Source organism: Phyllobates terribilis, unplaced genomic scaffold (assembly GCF_046119375.1).
Source record: "Phyllobates terribilis strain yellow unplaced genomic scaffold, ASM4611937v1 Scaffold_4__5_contigs__length_816908805, whole genome shotgun sequence".
Classification (NCBI taxonomy): Eukaryota; Metazoa; Chordata; class Amphibia; order Anura; family Dendrobatidae; genus Phyllobates; species Phyllobates terribilis.
In genome coordinates, this window is record NW_027362764.1 from 687,104,131 (window position 1) to 687,128,084 (window position 23,954).

The 23,954-nt window shown below is 45.0% G+C and overlaps 2 protein-coding genes across 3 annotated transcripts in view; one reads left to right on the forward strand and one right to left on the reverse strand.

Annotated features, from left to right (window-relative positions):
- The window catches only part of LOC141265884 (serine/threonine-protein kinase H1-like), a 203,602-nt gene that overhangs the window by 58,610 nt on the left and 121,038 nt on the right, over positions 1-23,954 (reverse strand). The gene's annotated exons all lie outside the window — the stretch shown is intronic.
- The window catches only part of LOC141265880 (V-type proton ATPase subunit d 2), a 51,497-nt gene that overhangs the window by 7,774 nt on the left and 19,769 nt on the right, over positions 1-23,954 (forward strand). Inside the window, exons 2-3 of the mRNA XM_073679537.1 lie at positions 7,412-7,583; positions 10,330-10,508. Coding sequence (XP_073535638.1) covers positions 7,412-7,583; positions 10,330-10,508 — 351 coding nt within the window. The remainder of the gene's footprint in view (positions 1-7,411; positions 7,584-10,329; positions 10,509-23,954) is intronic.

Below are 23,954 nucleotides of genomic sequence, written 5' to 3' on the forward strand. Positions count from 1 at the left end.
AGTGTGACGCCTCTACTTCGGGAGAGCCCTTTTAGTTTACCCTGGATGTTGGGGGACTCGGTGTCGGGTCCTGTGATGGAGAGATGGGATGCAGCCGTGGCCCGGACACGACCCGTGCTCAGGGCCGTCACATGAAAAAGGAGATGGTGTGGGCTTACCCGGGTTGAGTGGTTGGTTAACGACTACGCCACCTGTGGTGCCTGGTGAAGGGTCACCAGCGCCGGTGCAGTCCGCTGAGGCATGATGTTACGGCGGCCAGAGTTCTTACTACTCCCCACAAGCGGAGCAAGGCCTCAGGGCAGAGGGACAGGATGGAGGGGGTAGTAGTTGAGGGGAAGGCATCCGCATCCCGTGGTGTGGCGCAGAAATAACAGTCCGGAGGCCATAGGGGTGAACTTCCAAGGTTTTACTCACGTAACTGGCAAAGGAAAGTGACTCCCTGCTCCCCGTGGAGTCCTGCGCTTACCAGAGAAGGGGGTCCGACAACCTCCGAGTAAGTCCAGCATTCAGTCGCGGCCCTACAGCAGAGTGTTCCTGAACTACAGACCGATTCCTATCCTGTCCGTGTGTGTGCAAATAGGCCGGGTCTCCCTCTGAGCTCCTCTCAGAACCAGGGCACGGGGGAAGCTCCGCTCCGTCCGATACCCGGTGGGATCCTCTGGGCCTAACCGGGCTTTCCCGTCCAGGACGTAGAGTAGCAAGGTCGGGTGTCGGGGGCCGGTACCCCATTTGCAGCCGGAGTCCCTCTGAATATATCAGGTTGGCGAAGACAGGTGGCGTACACAGCTCCATCTGCATCCTGCCTGGGATCCATTTGCTACGGAGCCACACTCTTAAGCTCCCGGCCTTCTTGATCTTGGTCCTTGGCCGGGTTGAGACATTCCTTGTCTACAACCTACCTCTCGTCCCAAGGCCATGGTACGAGGGCTGTGTCCCTTGCCGGCGCAGGCCCACACAGGACCTGCGCTCCCGGAGGGAGGTCACATTACACACAGTAGTTGACAGCAACCAAGACAGCACAAGAACTTGACTAACTAAAGACCAAGATCAAAGATGGCTTTGAATTAAATATGAAATTTAAAGTGTAACTAACTTGTAAGTCCTCCACCCTCACCCACTAACTGGTTCCCCTCTCTCTTGGTTCCCCAGTCTCCCTGTAACCAGGGGAGCAGCACCTAATGCATACTAGCTCCCTCTGGTGGAGAAATGTGGTGTTGGATGCAAAGGCTTGGGTCACGACTATCACACTGGCCTTACCTCAGAGGAGGAACACCACACTCCATTAGAGAAGTTCAGCATCCCTGTGGCGGTCGAACCCTCAGGGGCGACACAATAGCGCTGTGACAGCCAATCAATTGTTCCTCAAACCCAACCACGTGGACCTTGTTTTGTGGTGCATAATCATGCTGGAAATCATGGACCCACTGGACAACCATGCCCACTAGATGCCTGCGCCCTCGCTTCATACACTTTTATGGAGCGAGGACATGCCCACCATATGACTTCTGCCCGGGAGTATGCATATCGCTCCCGGGGCAGAAATCGGCGAATCCTTGCAGCACACAGTGTCTGCACTGGGGGATTCATGAGTCTGCGCACACACAGAGTGACTGCAGACTTTTTATTTTAGACCTGACAACCGCTTTAAAGCAAATATGAAATAGACTAGCCGTAGATCTATCTGCTATCTAGCACATTACATCTAATATCCATGTATTTCTCCATTTGTCATTTAATGTCTCAGCTTAATGACACAGAACCTTGTGCATCAGCTCGGTCACTACTCCCAGGCATCTCAAGCAGTGCGACCTTTGCTGTGTTTTGGCAACAGAGTCCTAAACTGGCGGCGTGCAGTCCTTGATTAGAGGATAAACATTTCTTCCAGCTGAAGCAGTTTCTGCTGGTACTGTTCGGTATGATTTAGTAATATCTTAAGCAGCTCATCTTACCCTGCTGAGATGAATGACATTTATTTGATTGAGAAGTCTGTGCCAGACACTCGAATCTCACTTTTTTGCTAACTGATCTTGACTTCTTGAGGTCATTATATCTAAAATCAAAAGTTGTCCTTCAATTTCTTTTTATGGCCCCTATACACATTAGACTAATGTCAGCTAAACCCGCTGATATTGACGGTCTAATGTGTATGGGGGCGAGGGCCGACTGATGGTCGGGTGAGATGTCGAACGGATATGTCCGATTTCAGACTGCCGATCGCATTGTACTTCCTAAGATCAGTCGCCGTCTGACATGTCCGTTCAATGTTTCAGCTGGTGACTTTCTGATAGAAAACACAGAAGTGCAGCACGGTGGCTCAGTGGTTAGCACGGTTACTTTGCAGTGCTGGAGTCCTGGGTTCAAATCCCACCAAGGACAACATCTATAAGGAGTTTGTATGTTCTCCCCGTGTTTGTGTGGGTTTCCTCCAGGTTCTCCAGTTTCCTCCCACACTCCAAAGACATACTGATAGGGAGTGTAGATTGTGAGCCCCAATGGGGACAGTGATGATAATGTCTGTGAAGCGCTGTGGAATTAATGGCGCTATATAAGTGAGTAAAAAAAATAAATAAGTGCTCTCCCAATTACTAAAAGCTTTGCTATTATTCCTTCAATTAAAGGTACAAATTAAACATATTAGAAAGTAGTATTGGTTGCAGTTTACATCCCCCACAGATTGCCAGATTGAGCTCCATCTCTAACTTCTGTAATGTCCCTTTCAGGGGCTGGGCTAGTCCCTGCATGCGTTAGTTGTCAATTCCGACGGATGCTCAGTAAGATCTTATCACTCCGCACGGTTCTCCTCAGTGCACAGTGACAATGTGCTCTCTCGCAGGTTCTGATCAGAAGTGACAAGCCAGCAACAGAGCGCACTGTCACTGTACATTGTAAGAAAAGAATGAGCGAGCAGAGACAAGCGCCGCCCAATGGCAGTGACCGCAGCCTCTACCCCCTGATGATGACTTGTATGAATATCCTAGCATGCACTGGGACTCTCAAACGAAGCATCATCACAAAGGAAGCAGTAAAAAAAATAAAGCAGTTAGATAGAGCGGTGAGGGAAGGATAGGGAATTTTTAATTAAAGTATACTAGAAAAAAGCTAAGATTATGACAATAAATAGAGATTCAGGATTAAAATAAAATTTAGTTTAGTTTCCCTTTAGGAATTGCAATGTATCCATAAAAATCGGATGCAATCGATGATCAGTATAGGGAGATCCAATTTCTTTTACAAACCTATAGACTTGAATAGGAGACTGTCATCCAAAATATAGAAGAGACTATTGCATAGTGCAATTTTTTTTCTGGCTGAAATCTAAACAAGCCCTAAATCAAAGCTAATCTGGGACTGGTTTCTCCAGAGACACATAGCAGCTACGTATTTGGGTTGCCTATATAGTACCTATTTGGGCTTTGCTAATGAAAACAAAGCAAGATAGAGCTTCAGGGGTTTTATTGAGGTTAAAAAACACTTTTGCAGGTTATTGTGATTGTATTTAGAATAGAACCATTACATTGCTTTTAAATTTCTTAGAACAACTCATATTGTAAGATAAGTTGTAGCCTTATATTTTCCTATAGCGCCCCTACAGGAGCATTGTAGTATTACAAGCTGGACAACTGAATGAAAAGTTGACCATTTCATTCATGTCTAGGCCTGCTTCTCTTTGTTAGTGGATCTCTTATCTGGCCAATAGAAGTTGGTGTTTTATACAGTTCTCTAATTGTATGTCACTTAATGCAGCAGTGCAAAATAATTGACAGCAACAACATGAATAAAAACGTTCACACGTTGAAGGGTATTACAAATATGTAACCTATACTTTTATTTCTACTATTTTAAGACTGCCTGGTGAACCTCACAATGTAAACTTCCTTTGATCCGTATAGTCCTCCAATAATTCCCTCATTCTCTTGGGTTTTTTTTTAGAATGATGACTATATATTTAATAAAGATTAAAAAGCACTCCCATTAAAGTTTTTATGCTCTTGTAATATATTGGAGTCATCATATTATACAGCATTGTGTACTTACAATTGCTCCTTTTGCCTTTATACCCAGATAATTCTTCTCTTTTCCATTAGATCTATGACATCATGTGATTAAAAACAGACTAGCTGAATCTTTCTTAGCTCTATGTAGAAACAGGAGGTACATTTTCCCTGTGTGAGTCAAAAGTTACTGCAAAAGTCCCTGGCAGGGGGGATGGAGCAGCTGGAGCAGGAGTTAAAAAGGGGAATAATAAATGCAGGGACAAGAGACTTCCTGTTTCTACATAGAGCAGAGAAAAGAGATGAATTAGCTTGGTAGAAAGGCAAAATGAGCAATTGGAAGTACACAGTGCTATATAATATGATGATTGCAATATATCAAGAGGATAAAAACTGTGATGGGAGGAGTTCTTCTTTAAACCATACAGATATGCAGTATTTAGCTTAGCAGGTTTTTTCCTTTACATTTAAAAAAGTGTCTTAAGTTGTTCTTTTTATGACTATGGTTAATTATCGGAAAAATAATAAATATTTCCAGTGATAATGTGTTCTGTAGTATTTATAGCCTAAAGCGATCACTGGGAATAAGTCAACCAAACAACTGGGAACTAGATCTCAGAGTGTTAATTTCCAGGTTCAAGAAACAAATGAGTCAATAACTCATAGACCCTGTCATGTGGTCACTAAGATTAGTAAAGACGTCTTTCATGAAACATTCATTAACTGGAAATTATAGCATTGTTCTCTTCAATTCTTAAAGAGGTAGTCTCAGAATTGGAAGATATCCCCTGTTCATGGGATAAGAGATAACTTCCCGATTGCTGGGGGCCTGACCCCTGGGGTCCCCAACAATTCACAGAACTGAAGCTCTGAAGAGCCATATGTGAATAGAGTGGTTTGATGATCATGCGCGTAGCCACTCCATTCATTCTTAAAGGGACTGTCAGAGAATGCCGAGTGCTGCCCTCAGCTGGTCTTCAGCGTTCCCATCAGAATGAATGGAGTGGCATGATCGACCACCGCTCCATTCATACAGGGCTCCCCGTTTCTTGGGATCAGTGGAGATCCTAGCTGTAGTGCCAGAAGATCAATGATGAACAGAAATCAGTTATCCAAGGATGCGGCTTTATAGTCAACGTGTTTGATCACTGTGGTTTGTCCTGATGAAGAAATGTGCTCATTCGAAACAACCCATTGCCTTTGCGCCTGTTTTTTGTCTACTTTTGTAGTTTATGCCTTTTTTTTGTTTGCACCCAATTTATTATTCTATTTGCATCTGTATTGAAGTCTGTGTTATGTGCTTTCCGTGGTTATTTTTTGTTTTCTACTTTTTGGCCAGTCTAGCAATTCCATATGTTTTCCCCTGATTTATCAATTGAGACTTTTTTAAAAATTTGCCAAATTTAGTACAACTTCACGCCAGCTCCCCCTTTGTGTATTTTTGAATATGCAAAAATTTTGGTGCCAAAAGTCACTAAAACAGTTCAAGACAGGAAAAAAGCCCATTTTTGACTTTGCACAAAATTAATTATTATTATTATTATTATTATTATTATTATTATTATTATAGTGCCATTTATTCCATAGTGCTTTACATGTGAAAAGGGTATATATAATAAAAACCAAGTACAATAATCATAAACAATACAAGTCGCTGACTGGTACAGGAGGAAAGAGGACCCTGCCTGCGAGGGCTCACAGTCTACCAGGGATGTCAAACTCAAAACACACAGAGGGCCAAAATGAAAAACTTGGACAAAGTCAAGGCCAACCAGTATAGAGGAAAATGGGCCCCACACAGTCATCCATACAAAATAATGGGCCCACATAGTTCTCCATACAAAATAATGGGCCCACATAGTTCTCCATACAGAATAATGGCCCCACATAGCCCTCCATACAGTATAATGTGCACTACCGCGCCCTCCATACAGAATAATGGCCCACATAGTTCTCCATACAGAATAATAGGCCCCACATAGTCTTCAATACAAAAAAATGGGCCCCACATAGTCCTCCATGCAAAATAATGGGCCCCACATAGTCCTCCTTATAGATTAATGTCCCCACAAAGTCCTCCATACAGAATAATGGCCCCACATAGCCCTCCATACAGTATAATGTGCACTACCGCGCCCTCCATACAGAATAATGGCCCACATAATTCTCCATACAGAATAATAGGCCCCACATAGTCTTCAATACAAAAAAATGGGCCCCACATAGTCCTCCATGCAAAATAATGGGCCCCACATAGTCCTCCATATAGTATAATGTGCACTACATAGCCCTCCATACAGAATAATGGGCCCCACATAGCCCTCCATATAGTATAATGTGCACTACATAGTCCTCCATACAGAATAGTGCCCCCACATAGCCCTCCATATAGTATAATGTGCACTACATAGCCCTCCATACAGAATAATGGGCCCCACATAGTCCTCCATATAGAATAATGGGCCCCACATAGTCCTTCAAATAGAATAATGGGCCCCACATAGTCCTTCATATAGAATAATGGGCCCCACATAGTCCTTCAAATAGAATAATGGGCCCCACATAGTCCTCCATACAGAATAATGGGCCCACATAGTCCTCCATACAGTATAATGGGCCCCACATAGTCCTATATACAGAATAATGGCCCCATAAAGTCCTCCATACAGAATAATGGCCCCACATAGTCCTCCATATAGAATAATGTCCCCACATAGTCCTCCATACAGAATAATGGCCCCACATAGTCCTCCATACAGAATAATGGGCCCACATAGTCCTCCATACAGAATAATGGGCCCCACATAGTCCTCCATACAGTATAATGGGCTGCACATAGTCCTCCATACAGTATAATGAGCCCCACATAGTCCTCCATACAGAATAATGGGCCCCACATAGTCCTCCATACAGTATAATGGGCTGCACATAGTCCTCCATACAGAATAATGGCCCCACATAGAGGTGGTGGTTCTGGTGTCGCAGGCCAAATATAATTATCCTGCGAGCCAGAGTTTGACGCGTGTGGTCTACAAGAAATTCATGAATCGCATGCGCCATTTTGATGAATTTGGTGCCAAAAATGGTAACTAATATCACAGCACAAAGAAATGAAAGCGACTTAAAACACCGCAAATGATGAATCTGGGCCTATATGTATCTTTTCAGTAGAGAAATTAGATTGTGAACTATGTAATCAATCAGAAATAAAACCACAAATACATATATGAAGCATTGGAAACTTGAATTCCAAATTTTCAAAAAATCTGGTAAATGCAGCTCGGCAATAATATTCTACATATCAGATAAAGAATGTCACAAATAATAGTTTTTACCAATCTTTGGTTGTTTTCTCAATATTAGTATGCTTTTTTTCTGGCGTGTGACATCTGACTTATCTCTGTATCCTACTATTTTAGACCTGAAGCTGCATTTACAGTCCACAGACTATGGAAACTTCTTGGCAAATGAGACTGGACAACTGACTGTATCCACAGTTGATGAAAAGCTGAAAGACAAACTTATGGTTGAATTCCACTACTTCAGAAACCACGCTTTTGAACCACTTGCAACATTTCTAGATTTTATCACGTAAGTAGCAGATCCTCTAAATAGTCTTAAAATTACAGATTTCCAGTAGTTTACTAAGTACCTTAAAGGGAATCTGTCACTAGGTTTTTGCTCACTAATCTGAAAGCAGCATAATGTAGAGACAAATACCCTGATTCCAGCCATGTATCATTTACACGGCTATTGGCTGTAGTTTTGATAAAATCACTGTTTTATCAGTAGCAGATTATCACTAGAGGACTAGTAAACCTGCTGCCAGGTAGTCGACCATATTTATGAGTTTTGTATAACCCCGCCCCCAACAGTGATTGTCAGCTTTCTGCCTCTGCACAGTGCACTCAGAAAGCTGCCAATCAGTGGTGGAGGTGGGGTTATACAGAGCTCAGCAGAGCACTAGTAGATCTGCAGCAGATAAAAAAGTGATTGCATCAAAATGACAGCAAGCAGACCAAAAAGTGACAAATCGCTAGAATCAGAGTCTCTGCCCCTACATTATGCTGCTTTCAAATGGGATAGTTAAAACTTCCATTTCTAGATTCCATTTAGGCAGGATCAGATTATGGTGAAAGCAAGTGTGTCAAATGCCTATGGGCCTCCACCATTCACCCCCAATGGTTATATGATAATTCTTACAGCTCTAATAGCTGTTCAGTGGCCTAACATGCACGTACCTTCTTTTTTAACTTCATAATGATGCAGTTAATTTAACTTTTGTATTTCAATTTTTTTACCCTCTTTTTAAAAGTTCCAAAACTATAATTTTTCCATTGACATAGCCACATAAGGGCTTGTTTTTGTGGGGCGAGTTGTAGTTTTGAAAGACAAAAAAATTTTCTGAAAATGGTAAAAAAAAATTCTAAGTGGGCTAAAATGGTGGAAAACAAGTCATAGCATTACTTTTTGGGGTTTGTTTTTACGGAATTCATTGTGCAGTGAAACTTACTTGGCAACACAATCCTTCAGGTGAGTATGATTACGATGGATGTTTATCGTGTTTTTTATTTTTCTACCAAAGGAGTTCTACAAGGGCTTGCTTTTGCCATGCTAAACTACAGTTCCTATCGGTACATACGACATTTTGATTGCTTAGTATGGCATTTTTGGAGAGGTGTGGCATCCAAAAAACATCAATTCTGGCATTTCAATTTTTTTCTCATTACCGTGTTTATCTTCTGGGTTAAATCACTTTATATTTTGATAAATCCTAATTTTAGGAACATGGTAATATCGAATATGCTTAATATTTCCTTTTTTTTCTTTTTATTTTTCATATACTTTTAGATGAAGAAATAGGGCGTGATTTAAATGTCTATGTTTATTACTAATCTTTTCTTTTATCATTTTTTTCTACTTTTCACTTTATTTTCTGGTCTTCCTAGAGGACTTGAAACTGAGATAGTTTGAACACTTGCACTATACAATGCAAAACTTTAGACCCCCAGCTGCCATGTTAATTCATGATTGAGAGGCAGAGAGGGAATTGGTGCCAGAATTTACACCCCAGTAGGATCGCTCCACTTAAAGGGAACCTGTTGTTAGAACCCTCCTGTTTGTTTTTTTCCATCTTGTGTTTTGCGGTCACGTGACCATCTGCCTTTATATTCCAGCTCCGCCCTTTTGGCTGTGCTGGACTTCAGTGTTGTTTGACTGTTTTGATAGCCAGGTGCTTCGGTGCCTTTCTCTGTCAGTTCGCTTGGTTCTCTGGGACCTCTAGTACATTTTTGTCAGTTTGTCTTTTTGTGTTCTGCAACAACTTCTCTGTTTAGGAGGTGTCCCATTTTTGTCCCAGTCCTTAGCTCTTTTAGGGACCCCTCCCTTAATTCTATAGGTCTTCGTTCAGACTAGCCGAGGACTAAGGCGGGTCTGTTCGCTAGGAACAGGCAGCCCGCTACATCGTAGGGATTCAGCTTAGTCTTACTGTAGGGACAGCTTTCCCCTATCTTTCCTTACTACTTGTTGCAGATCACAACACCTGTCACCTGAAGAAATGCTATTAACCTGCAGATATGGAGCTAATCTGCAGGTTAATAGCGTTCTGAACCTGCCTGGAGCCTGCACTTAGATCCTCTCTGCTGGGAGGAAATTAACTTTATTCCCCTCCTCCCGGCAATGTTCAGGTTTCAGTTACAGGGGTGGCACTGACGCGGATCAGTTACAGCTCTGTGTATTGAGCGCGGAGGATGTAACTGCACCCCCGGCACTGACTGACAGCCGGTCCTAATGCAATCAGTGCTGCCAGAGGCAGTAGCCAACATCTGCCTTGTGTGGTGCAGGCTCAGCTGCTGAGCCCACTCCATATGTAATAGTACGTCATGGGAACGGAAGGTGTTCAATTCTATTGGACTTACTGGAACATCTGTCTCCAAAATTTCCATACATTTCAGTAGAGAGGCACTCTGTGCATCCACTTCTTCCTAATAGCTTCATTTTTTATATAAACCATGGGATTTGTGATATATTTTTAGGTTCAAATGTGCAGAATTCTTATCCAGCAGGAATGGCAAAGGGCAAAACTGAGTTGTTATAGTCTCCAATAGCCAAGAAATTTAATGTGATTGAATAGAAATGTATGCATTGTTGTGTGTCTAGGGAACCTTTTGGCTTTAATGACCCTTGATGTCTGAAAAGCGTAAGTAAATTCTCCGGACTATGTTGTAATATAGGAATGTCATAGACAAGATGAATAACTTGTTTCCTTTACAAAGTGGCACAAAATAAATAGGTTTGGCTCCGATGAACATTGACCTTTTCACATTAATATCTGCAGGTACAGCTACATGATTGATAACATCATCCTACTCATCACAGGAACTTTACACCAGAGACCTATTTCTGAACTGGTTCCTAAGTGCCATCCCCTGGGCAGCTTCGACCAGATGGAAGCAGTCAACATTGCCCAGACTCCTGCGGACCTATTCAATGCGATCATTGTAGACACTCCTCTTGGTTTGTGCAATTTATATCCTAGTTTATAATATATACTACTCTGCAAAAAACTATTTTATTATATTCATTACAGACGCATGTAATATTTTAGTATTTTTTGATCGCTCATATAACCATTTTGGGAAGACAGCAGAAATAGAATAAGCTAGACTATTAAAGTTTTAAAGTTGAAAGTAGACATTAGTCCCTCGAATTCAACCTATGACCCAACATTTTGATGCAGAAGAAGGCAAAAACCCTATGAGGAAGATGCTAGTTGCCGCATTTTAGGGGAAAAATTCGTTCCTGACTCCACAAACAGCAATCAGACTAATTTCCTGTATCAACATCCCATCACTGAATCTAGTACCTATAACCTGTAATATTATATTCATCAAGAATGGCTTCCAGCCCTCCTTGTACTTTTTTTCAGTGAATCAACCGTTACAACATCTTGCAGTAGAGACTAGTGATGAGCGAGCACTAAAATGCTCGGGTACTCGTTGCTCGGGTCGAGCAAATTGGAATACTCGGGTGCTCAACCTGAGCAACGAGCCCAATTTAAGTCTATGGGAAACTCGAGCATTTTTCACGCGGCTTCCCCCGGCGGTCTGCAGAGGGCCTAAAAACTGCCCAAATCGATGGGAACAGTGCTCAAATGACATGGGAACAGCATGGGGAAGACCCCTGGAAGCATCTCTGACTCCCAGATGACTGCTGTCAGCAAAGTGGTCAGAGTATTACGCCACTTTTACGGACTCACAATAAAACATACAAAAACGAAACCAAAATGGATTTTCCCGGGAAATATGTTAAGGAACATCCTTTCCAGGGTAATGACTTGTATACAAGGCAAAATAAATAATCAAAAACAAAAATACTCCTCCACAACTTGGGCTATGTTCACACGTAGCGTTTTTGATGCGTTTTTGCACTTTTGAATTGCTTTCAACCAAATGCATTCACCAGGAAATGTCATTTTAACATTTTACAACCTTATCTGGCCATGTGGTGTGTGACACATCATCAGACACATGCATACAGTGCTGAAAAGACATGGGAACAGCATGGGGAAGACTTCTGGAAGCATCTCTGACTCCCAGGTCACTGCTTAAAAGTGTGCCCATCATAAGTGATCCTTGGCGCATGCGAAGATGCCTCCTGCCATGCACCTGTCGTTGCAGACTTGCAGCAATCACCGTACACGTCCTTGTCCCACTGCAGCGTTCAGTTGTCCCTACCCCATTCCTTGGAATGCAGGCGCGAGTATGCAGCCAGCCACCCACCAACCCACAGGCTGCAATACTATACTGCCAAATTTTTCACAGCTGCTTGCACTTCAAATGTGGCCTTTTAGGCTCGTGGAGGCGGAAGCTTTTCACAACCTCATTCCGGCGGCGGCCGGGTGTCCATACTCGGTCCCCAGCCACTATATTTCCCGGTATCGCCTCCGCCTTCCACAAGCACCGGTCCCACAACATTACCCGTGCCCTCCCTAGTGCACTTACTGGGAAGGACCGCCTAACCACAAACACGTGGACAGGTGAATGTGGCCAGGGACGGTACGGAGCCAGTCCACAACTTTTTTTGCTAAGAGTTGTATTTAGCTCGGTGAAAGGACTGGCATAGAGGGAAACCGTATGTACCCTGCGTGTCATTTCTCCCAGGAAGTCCTGTAATTGAGATTGTTGCAGAAGCTATGGCAGCCCGTCCAACATCAACTCTCACTTGTCGGTGGTGCTTTGACACACACACATCTTTCTTTGCGCATTTAATTTCTTGAATACAGAGTTGGACAATGGCCTGATCTGTAATGCGTTTTGAGAAATAACATGCATAAGCATGGCCGATCCACATTAAAAAAGCAGCCATAGAGTGTCCGGGAACCTTCCCCCACACTTTTCTTAGCCAGGGCTGCTTTTCGGCAGGATTGGACTGTCCCACCAGAGAATCCTCTGGTGTGCCTTGGCTTCTACCTCAGGAGAGTTCATGATAGTGCTAACTTTGCAGCTGCTATGGGGCTCTTGAGCGTTGGAGAAGGGTTAGCGCTCAGAATCAAAACCTCTGGTGGGCACAATGTTTTTCAATCTGAAACAGCTTCTCAGTGGGAGTTGTATTTCACCACAGCCATATTCTTTAGCTCGGTGAAAGGACTGGCATAGAAGGAAACCGTATCACCAGGTTCTGCCCATTGTCACACACGGCCATGTCCGGCTGTATGTTCAGCGGTGAGAGCCACAGATCAGGCTGCTGTGTTACAACTTTCAACAACTCTGCAGCGCTGGGCGGTTTGTCAATTAAGCATTAAGCATGTTATCTTCAGCACAGCCTGTTGCCGCTTGGCCAAGGCAGTGCTGCAGTGCTGTCAGCTTTGACTGATGTGGTCATTTCGGAGATGGAGGAGGAGGTGCATGAGCTGAACAATGTGATTACATTGAGGTTAAATTAGTGACGCTGTTTTTTATACTAAAGAAAGATCCTATTGTTTTGGTTTTTTTATGTTATTTTGTAAGACAAATGCATTCACCGGGAAATGTCATTTTAACATTTTACAACCTTATCTGGCAATGTGGTGTGTGACACATCATCAGACACATCCTTTTTTATTTATGATGGAGAGACTCTGAAAGTCATAAAGCCTATTTTTATAGGGACATCAGATGGCCCTTACTATTCTTAAAAGGCCAGCAGTCGGCCCTAGCTATTGTTAGAGAGCCATCAGCCGGCTATGCTTTGTTGTTCCCATTAGTAACAAGTGGGTCTCCTATACTGTTATTGCGTATCCAGTGACTGCAAGGGCTGCCAAAAATTTGGACACAACCAAAGACATGAAGACCCTCCTCTATGATGAGACATAGAGGAGGGTCTCAGTAAAAAAAATGTTCCCATTATAAAGGGCTGCCAAAATTTGGGAAAAACCCCACTAAGAATTTAAAGACACATAGAGCAGGGCCACAATAACAAGGTACGGCATGTTCCCATTAGAAAGGAAAAGGAGAGGGTCTGCTATACAGTTATAGGGTATGCAGTGAGTCCAACGGCTCACCAATTTTAGGAAAAACACCACTAAGAATTTAAAGACACATAGATCAGGGCCACAGTAACAAGGTATGACATGTTCCCATTAGAAAGGAGAGGGTCTGCTATACAGTTATAGGGTATGCAGTGAGTCCAATGGCTGACCAATTTTAGGAAAAACCCCACTAAGAATTTAAAGACACACAGAGCAGGGCCACAGTAACAAGGTACGACATGTTCCCATTAGAAAGGAGAGGGTCTGCTATACAGTTATAGGGTATGCAGTGAGTCCAATGGCTGACCAATTTCAGGAAAAGCCCCACTAAGAATTTAAAGACACACAGAGCAGGGCCATTGTAACGACAAATTCCCATTAGAAAGGAGAGAGTCTCCCATAGTGTTTGGCCTACGCAGTGAATGCAAGGTCTGCCAAAAATTTGAAGGCACTTCAATGCCCCTTGGAAGAGACGTGGAGGTGGGCCTCATAAAAAAAATTTCCCATTAGAAAGGAGCGGGTCTCCTATACTTGTAATGCCCATGCACTAAGTGTATGGGCTGACAAACATTTACCCCTGGGGGGTATACATGAACATACTGTATAAAAAAAAATTTTTACGGGCATCATAAACACCCTTTAAAAAAATTATGTGGGTGTTGCATCACGGACCACGGTCACCCTGGTCATATGGTGGTGAAGGATGAGGAGAAGGAGGAGGACAAGAGCAAATAGACAAAATCAGGAAGCGTATACCCATGTGTGAGTGTGAAAAGGTGCATGGGAATACACCTCCCAAGAAAAGACACTAGATTTGAGTTTATGTTACGCTGCTATTGTAGCGCCCCGAGGGTTCGGCCGCTACAGGGGTATTGCACCTCTGCCAGAGGTGTGGTATTCCACTCCCAGGTAAGGATGGAGTATGGACCAGGGCTCAGTTAGCTGCATACAGCACACTCACCCCATTTCCGAGGGACAGTTCAACGGTGCTCCCATTAGACAGAAATGCAGGCACGACAGACCATGTCCCTGGCTGGAGTGGGGAGGGGGGAGGAATACCCAGTGGTGTAGGAGCAGATAGGGGTTGGTTTCTGAGCGTAGATAGGAGCTCATTGGTTGCTGGTCACCTGAGCTCACACACTAGAGAAGGGTATATAAGGTGGGCACCATCTTAGTTCTGGGTCAGTTCAGTCAGAGAAGGAGCAGAGTGGAGATGTGACAGGGAGCTGTGGCTCAGCCTCGGCCCAGCTCCATGAGACAGGCCTAGAGTGAAGGCCGGAGTAGCAGAAAGGAACAGAAAGGAACAGCAAGGAACAGAAACAGAAAGAGAACTATCCAAAGTGTGGAAAGGTTCAGAAACAAGAAGGCAGAAGGGGCCCTAAGAACCCACGAGAATACCGGGTGATGGGTCAGGCAGATTAAGGGTACCGGATCCCAAGTTGGTGGAGGAGAAACAACCCTCAGCCAAAGACCGGAGGTCGTGATCATTTATTGGTGCGACACCTCATCAAACCTGCTAGGAAGGCACCATATAGGACAGCGGGGAACGGGATCCACGTTTACCCGCGCAGATCCGCGGCAGCTGGACAAAAGAGGGTCACTGGTGAGGCAGGCCAGAGAAAGGATTGAAGGGGGTCTTGTGCCATGCTCCTGAACTGCCTGGGGGTTGACCGAGCCCCTCACCTGGTGAACGCAGCACGGCTCGGGCAGTCACTACCGGTACCGCAGTGGCTTAGAGTATACGAACTGTGAGTAAAAGACATTGGACTGCAGTACGTTATATGTGTACTCTTTCGCTCCTCCAGCACTAACGGCACTGGGACTCTCTGCACCATCACCCCCACCATCCATTGCACTGCCCTGGGGTTACACTCCTCCCGTGGGGAGTTATACAGTCTCAGCTGCACACACTATCAGCCCCAGCGGTCTGCACTGCAGCGACGGTTAACCCTGACCGCAAACCACGGGTGGCGTAGTCGGACATTATCAACAGCACATAGCAGACTACCATTGGTCTGACCACCCTGAGCCACGGAACCGGGTTGCCACCACTACCCCCATCGTCTCCCTATTGCCCGGCTCCGAGTGCCCCACGGCCCAGGGGGCGAGTCACTATCATTTGGTGGTGTTGAGAAGTCTGGCCCAATCCAGCCCTTGTTCATTTTTATAAGAGTCAGCCTGTCAGCATTTTCAGTTGACAGGCGGATGCGCTTATCAGTTATAATTCCACCAGCGGCACTAAAAACCCGCTCTGATAAAACATTGGCAGCAGGGCAGGCCAGGACCTCCAAGGCATAGAGAGCCAGTTCATTCCACGTATCCAGCTTGGATACCCAATAATTATAAGGCACAGAGGAATCACGGAGGACGTTGGTACGGTCGGCAAGGTACTCCCTCAGCATCTTCCCAAACTTTGCACTCCTTGTGAGAGTACCCCACGCCTCAGGGCCTGTGCGATGGGAGGATCTGAGAAAACTCTCCCAGACCTTTGACAGTGTTCCCCTGCCTCTGCTGGATTGAAGTTGTGTCTCTCTCGCCTGTACTCCTTGGTTGTCCAACGAAGTGTGCCCTCTGCCGCCAGCGTTTTCAGATGGGAATTTTTTTAATAGTTCCGCAACAAGGGCCTTCTGGTACTGCCCCATTTTTGTAGACCAGTCCGCCTCAGGAATATGAGATATAAAATTCTCCTTGTAGCGTGGGTCTAGAAGTGTCACCAACCAGTAATGACTGTCACCCAAAATTTTGAGAACACGAGGATCATGAGAAAGGCAGCGTAACATAAACTCAGCCATGCGTGCCAGACTACTAACAGGCAAGACTTCCGTGTCCTCACCAAGAGGATGACTGACCATGCTCTCCTCCTCCTCCTCTCTGTCCTCTGGCCATCCACGCTGGACAGTGCATGAAACTAGCTCCTGTCCTTCCTCCTCCTCCTCCTGTCACCTAATCCACATTGGGATGAGAAGAGGCTTGGCTGTGTGTAATCACCCTGTATGATTCCTTGCTCCATCTCATCGTGCTCTGCCTGCAATGCATCCTCTTTCATTGTGAGCAGAGAGCGTTACAGAAGACAGAGAAGCGGGATGGTGACGCTAATTATGGCGTCATCGCCGCTCACCATCTTGGTGGAGTCCTCAAAGTTTTGGAGGATGGTACATATGTCTGACATCCATGTCCACTCCTGAGATCTTATGTGTGGAATCTGAACCGAATACCGACGGCCTTGTGGATGCTGGTACTCAACAACTGCCCTCTTCTGCTCACAAATCCTTCCCAACATCTGCAGTGTAGAGTTCCAACAAGTGGGGACATCACACACCAGTCTGTGAGCCGGAAGCTGCAAACGCTGCTGAAACACTGTAAGGGCGGCGGAAGCTGGAGCTGACTTTCTAAAATGGGCACACAGGCGGCGTACTTTAACAAGCAGATCCGGCAGCTCCGGGTAGGATTTGAGAAACCTCTGAACCACGAGGTTAAGCACATGGGCCAGGCATGGCATGTGTGTGAGCTCGCATCGCCTCGGAGCCGCCACCAGGTTCCGGCCATTGTCACACACGACCATGCTTGGCTGTAGGTTCAGCGGTGTGAGCCACAGATCTGCCTGCTTTTTCACAGCTGTCCACAACTCACAAGCAGTGTGAGGTTTATCACCTAAGCTTATGAGTTTCAGCACAGCCTGTTGCCGCTTGGCGGAGGCAGTACTGCAATGCTTCCAGCTTGTAACTGATGTGGTCATTTCGGAGATGGAGGCTGAAGAGGAGGAGGCTGAGGAGGATGAGGTGCAGGAGCTGTACACCGTGGGGGCAACCCTGATTGACCTAGGGCCTGCAATCCTTGGCGTCGGGAGGACGTGTTCCATCCCAAGGTCCGACTGGGTCCCGGCTTCCACTATGTTAACCCAGTGTGCCGTCAGCGAGATGTACCGTCCCTGCCCACAAGCACTTGTCCACATGTCCGTGGTTAGGTGGACTTTACCGGTAACTGCGTTGTTGAGAGCACGGCTAATGTTTTGGGACACGTGCTTGTGTAATGCAGGGACGGCACACTAGGAGAAATAGTGGTGGCTGGGGACCGAGTACCGAGGGACGGCCGCCGCCATCAGGTTGCGGAATGCTTCCGTCTCCACGAGCCTAAAAGGCAACATTTCGAGTGAAAGCAGTCGTGAAATGTGAGAATTTAGTAGTGTGGCCTGTAGGGCGTTGGCTGCATATTTGCGCTTGCGTTCCAAGGACTGGGGTATGGACAACTGAACGCTGTGCTGGGACAAGGACATGGACGTGATTCCTGATGCTGCTACTTGAGAGTGTGCAACGACAGGTGCAGGGCAGGAGGCGTCTTCGCATGCACCATGGACAGGGGATTGGCTTGCATGCACAACAGCGGAAGAAGCAATGGTGCAACCCGCAGACACTGTTCCTGGACCCTGGGGTTCGGCCCACAAAGTCGGGTGCTTTGCTCCCATGTGCCTGATCATGCTGATGGTGGTCAGTCTGGTCGTTTTGCCACCCCTGCTGATGCTGGCCTGGCAGGTGGTGCAAATGGCCTTTTTGGGGTTATCGGCAGAGTCTTTAAAAAACAACCAGACTCGGGAAGACCTAACAGTTGTATTGGCAACTTCCTTCATGTTGGTGTTCCGGGGAATGGTTGCCTGCCTTCTGTCTGCGGCCACCACACTGCTTCTTCCTGCCTGTTGGGGTGCTTTGCCTCCCTCCCCCTGTGTGCTGCTGTCCTTGCTCTGCATGTCCTCCTGCCAGGTTGGGTCAGTTACTATATCATCCACCAACTCGTCTTCCACTTCCGCACCCTGGTCCTCCTCCTGACTTTCTGGCAATTGTGTCTCATCATCGTCCACCTCTTGTGACATTTTCCCACCGTCGCCTTCGTGTGACCGTGGCTGCTCAAATATTTGGGCATCGCTACCCGCGATCTCCTCTTGCCCCGCTTCAAGTGGACCGGGCGAGAGGCCCGATTCTATAAATGGAAAAATGAACAGCTCTTCAGAGTGTCCAAGTGTGGGATCAGTTGTCTCTGGGTACTCGGCATGGTGGGAGGAAGGAGGATCAGGGTGAGGAATATGCGGTGCAGACTCACGGCTACTGAGACTTGACCGAGTGGAAGACAGGGTGGTGGTGGCTAAGTGACTGGAAGCATTATCCGCTATCCAACCAACAACCTTTTGACACTGCTCTGGGTTCAATAGTGGTGTGCTGCGGTCCCCTAGAAATTGGGACAGGAAGGTCAGGTGAGAAGATGTGGGTGTTTGTTGTCTCACAATTTCGGCTTGCCCATGGCCTTGTCCTCGGCCTCTGCATGCACCATTACCATCACGTACAGTTCCCCGTCCCTTGCCACGTGCCTTGCCCATTTTAAATGGAGGACAGTATCTTCCACGCTCACTACAAATGACTGAGTTTGGAGCAAACTTATATGTGATCCGTGTGATAGAGAAAACAGAGTATACCTGGCCTGTAGGTAAGTAGTTTGAACAGCAAACTGCGGTGAATTGCTTCAATGACACAATAAAGGAAATTTTTAATGGAGGCCAGGAATGGCAGTATTTTCTGACAACGTATATGTGATCCGTTTGACGGAGAAAACACGGTTTTAAATAGCTGGATTTCTAGCGCTCTAATATGGAAAGGACCTGGCTGTATTCTGCAGTGCCAACAAGCAAATGGCGCAGAAAAAATGGTGTTCTCTGGATAGTTTTTTAAGCAAATAAAGAGGATTAAGATCCAAAGAAAAGTATTCCTGGCCCCTGAGACCTGGGCCTTTGTATAGAAATATCTAACAGCAGCAGAAGGCAGAATTGGAATGGAGCCTCTTGTGCTATATGCACTGCAGTCTGCTATACACACTGCCTGTCTATACAACCTGCCTGCCTGATATCTCTGCAGATGGATTAGTCCTCAGAAGGACTGTTTGTTAAATTGATATGTGTAATGTACGGTTTTTCTCCCTACACTACCTAATACACGATCAAATCTCTCCTTGACACAGCAGCAGCTCTCCCTACACTGTCTGATCCGGAGTGACTGTGACGAGCATAGTGGCGCCAGGTCTGATATAGACCTGATGACGCTGTGCGGCCAGCCAATCACTGTAATGCCCACAACCAACATAGCTACGGCATTACAGTGCATGGCAGGCAATCCCTGCATGTTCATTGGCTTTCTAAAGAGCACCAAACATGCAGGGAGGGGACCCGAGTTCCCGCCCGAGCAACCCGGAAATACTCGGCGAGCGCCGAGCATCTCGAGCAGTGAGATGCTTGGGCGACAACCGAGCAGTAGCGAGCATGCTCGCTCATCAGTAGTAGAGACTTCCATAATCTCACTGCTCGAGTAGTAAATAATCCATAAACTCATTACTTTCACAGTAAAGAATCGCTGTCTGTGATGATGATGAAAGCTTCTTTCCTCTAGATGTAGAGGATATCCCCTTGTCCCCATCACAGGCCTAGGTGTAAAAAGATCCCTTTATATATTTGTACATTGCAATAAGATCGCCCCTAAGCCTTCTTTTTTCCATACTAAATAACAAGTTTGATAACCTGTTTTGGTACTGCAGTTCATCCATTTCCTTAATACCCCTGGTTGCTCTTCCCTGCACCCACTCTGATTCAGCTATGTTTTTCTTATATACTAGAGAGCTCAAAAATGTAAGCAGCGTGGCCCGACTGGTGACTTGTATAAAGGCAAAATTATGTTCTTGTTGTGGGCATCTATGCCTTTTTAATGCATCTAATGATTTTATGTGCCTTGGCAGCAGCTGCTTGGCACTGGTCACTAAATTTTAGTTTGCACTCCACCCATACACCAAAGTCTTCTTTTAGGGACACTTTTATACAGAATTTATTTTACATTTAGCACTATAATATACATTTTATTTCCTCAGTCCAAGTGCATAACCTTTCATTTATCTACATTGAACTACAATTACCATTTCTCCATTCCAAGCCTTCAGCTTATATATAGTAAATCCCACTATAATATTAAATTATTCTCCTGCACTGAGTATTTTGCAGAGTTTACTATTATCCGCATATATTGACATTTTACTCTGTATGCCCTCTTACAAGGTCATTAATAAATATCTTAAAATGAAGAGGGCCCAATACTGACCCCTGGACTACCCTGTTAGCTGTGATCCACTCAGAGTGTGTTCCATCTGTTTCCTATCACGTAACCAGTTGTTAACCCAATTACACATATTTCATCTTTGTCCAATTGTTCGCATTTTTTGTACCAATCTTTTATGTGGCACCGTATTAAATGCCATTGAAAAGTCCAAATAGAGGACATTCACACCCTTACCCTTGGTTCAGTCTTTTACTTACCTTCTTATAGAAGCATTTTAGATTAGTTTCAGGACCGATTCCTCATATTAATATTAGATTTGAGGTTATTTTTAGTGAGACACTTCAAGATAGCATCTATTATAAAACTTTTAAAGATTTTGCCCACAGTCAAGGTTAAATTTACCGGCCTATAATTTCCAGGCTCAGTTTTTCTCCCCTTTTTAAATTTTGACACCACATTTGCTATACGGCAGTCCTCTGATACAGACTCTGCTATAATAGAATCTGTGAATACTAGAAATAATCGTCTGTCTACCACGGTACTTAAATCCCGAAGAACTCGCGAGTGTATACCATTAGTGTTTTTGAGGCAACACCGTACTTCCTGCATGGTTAAGCAGGAGACAGTCAATGTAGAATTTATGGTATATAAGCAAAGAGGAAAGATCCAGCTCCATGGACATAAAAATCTTTTTTATTGGTACATGTTTAAATTCCAATTAACTTCCATATTGGCTTAAACCAATAAAAAACACTGATGCGTTTCTGGTGCATCAAGCACCTTTAGTCATGGTAGGAAAAATGTCAATAAAGAAACTGAGGTCAAAACACGGAACACATCCACTATACCGCTCATGGGAAACAGATAACGCAGACCTTAACCAGAGGATCACAAAGGTACATCTGGCAGCTTCCAGCCATAAACTGGAAGCTTTAGTAAGACGTGGTGCTTTCCAATTGTCTGAAGCAAGGAGTTGATAACTCAAGCTGTACAACACACACATCCATACTATCAGACTGCACAGCACTGTATCCTTAGTGGCTGGACAAAGCCTACAGTGAATACTATATATAATCCTATACATACTTCCTACCTACTATAAAAAGGCTTGGTGCTCCTCTTACTGCCGAAAGTTTAAAGATCCTTTATCTTTGTTTTGACAAATGTGTTTGGGACATGATTTTGTGGCACTTACTAATATATACGTATTACACGTGTTCCCAATACCCAGAGCATAATAAACAAAATGGTTAAAAAAGAAAAAAAATTGCATATTCTCCTTTGCCACCCACCTGTCTTCCTGTTGCAGCTCCTCACTCAGTCCTCTGCTGGTTTCCTCCGCCTTTGGTATCTTTTTGTCTTCCATAACTCTGCACTTGAGCTTCCTGTTCTGAGTAGGCCTCGGGTGACACACGTCATGATGACACAACATCAGGACATTATAAGGTGCCTGTCATGCTAGGTATGGGAAGGACCCAGAGTACAACAATGGGAAGAGGGGGCAAGCCCAGCAACTAGGGAAAGGGAGAGTGGATACACCTAGGTAGATCTTACAACACCCTGGCTCCCCTATCGTCCCTAAATAGGTTACTCACCTATTGATGAGCAGGATACCTAATCCCTAACTGACCCTAGAGCTAGGCCCTAGGTAGGGAGGGGGAGGGGTGAGCACTAGTCAGCCCCACTGCAACTAAAGACAAGCAAGGTAAACAGACAAGGGGATACACTTAGCTTGAGAAGACACCAGAGTGATCACGACAACAATTACAAAGGGACTCCAAGAACAAACTAGCCGACTGCTAGAACTCCAGGCCTGAACAGAGGAATATACTTCTATCACCAGCGATTCTCTGGAGAGACTGGGTGTTATTTAAAGGTCCAGAAAGGGTGTGTTTATTAGCAGCAGAAACTGGACCTCACCGCTGGGTCCTAGAGAGGGAGGGATGGTGAAAGAATCAAGAAAGTGTATGCAAGGCCAAGCTCAGCGACCTTCTACAGCTGGATCCAGAATGACTGTCTGTCACACCTGACACACCCGTGACAGGGCCTCGCCTGAAGCGCTAACTGGGAAAACGTGTGTTTTCTGAGGCATACTCAGTGTAGGACGGGCTAGTGCAGAGTGAAGGAAGACCAGAAGAGACTAGAGACAAAGAATACACCAAAAAACAGGGTGGGGAGCTGCTGTAACACAAGCTTGAGTACACTCGAACTGAATTATTAGCAAAACAGATTCTTTGGTCTCTAGAACTTATAATATATTAGTAAGTGCCACAAAATCAGCCAAATAGAAAATGAATGGAGTGGCAGTCAATCATGCACACTACTGGAGAATAAAGGTGCCCCATTCTTGTGATCAGTGGGTTCTGAGCAGTCGACTACTGATCTAGTATCCTGAATTCCTGTTTTAATGGCAAAAAGTAAATGCATATACAATACAAATGCCTCAGCTTGTAAGATAATGTACAAAAATGAGGCATAAAACTTTCTAAACAAAAGTATACCAATATATGAATATAATGGTCTGACCTCCAATAAGGTATGGATCCATATGCTTTTCATCTACCTTCAGAAAGGGAAAAAAGTGCCTTCCACTAAAATACTGTGCTAATCACTGACTTTTTGACACTGACAAATTAATGCATTTTCATTGCAGAGAAATAAAAATCAAATATATTCCGTATGTTCCTTAGTGTCACAAGTCTACTACGACATAGAGGAGCCAGAAGACTGCGCTGTCTTATTTCTCCTACTCCTGCACTGTTTAGAAGCACTTCACCTTCATATTAAACAGTGCAGGTTTCTTATAACAGTGCAAGGGTTAATCTGTTCAGTTGAGAGCTCCTGGAGACTTCCTGCTTTGATGTTCTCAGCTGTTCAGTGTTGGCCACTCCCCTCTCATATATACTCGCCTCTGGCAAGCAGATATTGCCAGAGTTAGCCTCATGCCGCATGGTTCAGGAGCTGGAGGAGTTTTGTTGTTTGAGGAGGTGTTTGATTTATTTATCTAAAGACTGTTGCTTGGTTTTGGTTGTGTGCAAATCCGCTTCTTCTCCTGCTTTGGTTTTTCCCTTCCTTCACTCCCCAGTTTTCCACTCAGTTGTTTGTGAGTGCATATTTGAGTGATTGTTTTTTTCCTTTATCCTTGTATGTATTCCCTTGTTAGTCCGGTTTGTGTATTTCCATACACTACTACTCCCCTCTTCCCTGGTTGGGGGGAGTTAACAGACTAAGGGCGGATTCAGGAACTCAGCAAGTTAGGTGGCCCCGGCATCTTCACCATTAGAAGTAATCAGGGGAGCAGCGATAGCTCGGGCCCCCCTAGTGCTAAGGACAGGGAAGGAGCCCCTAGCCCCAGGATATCCAACATTACAC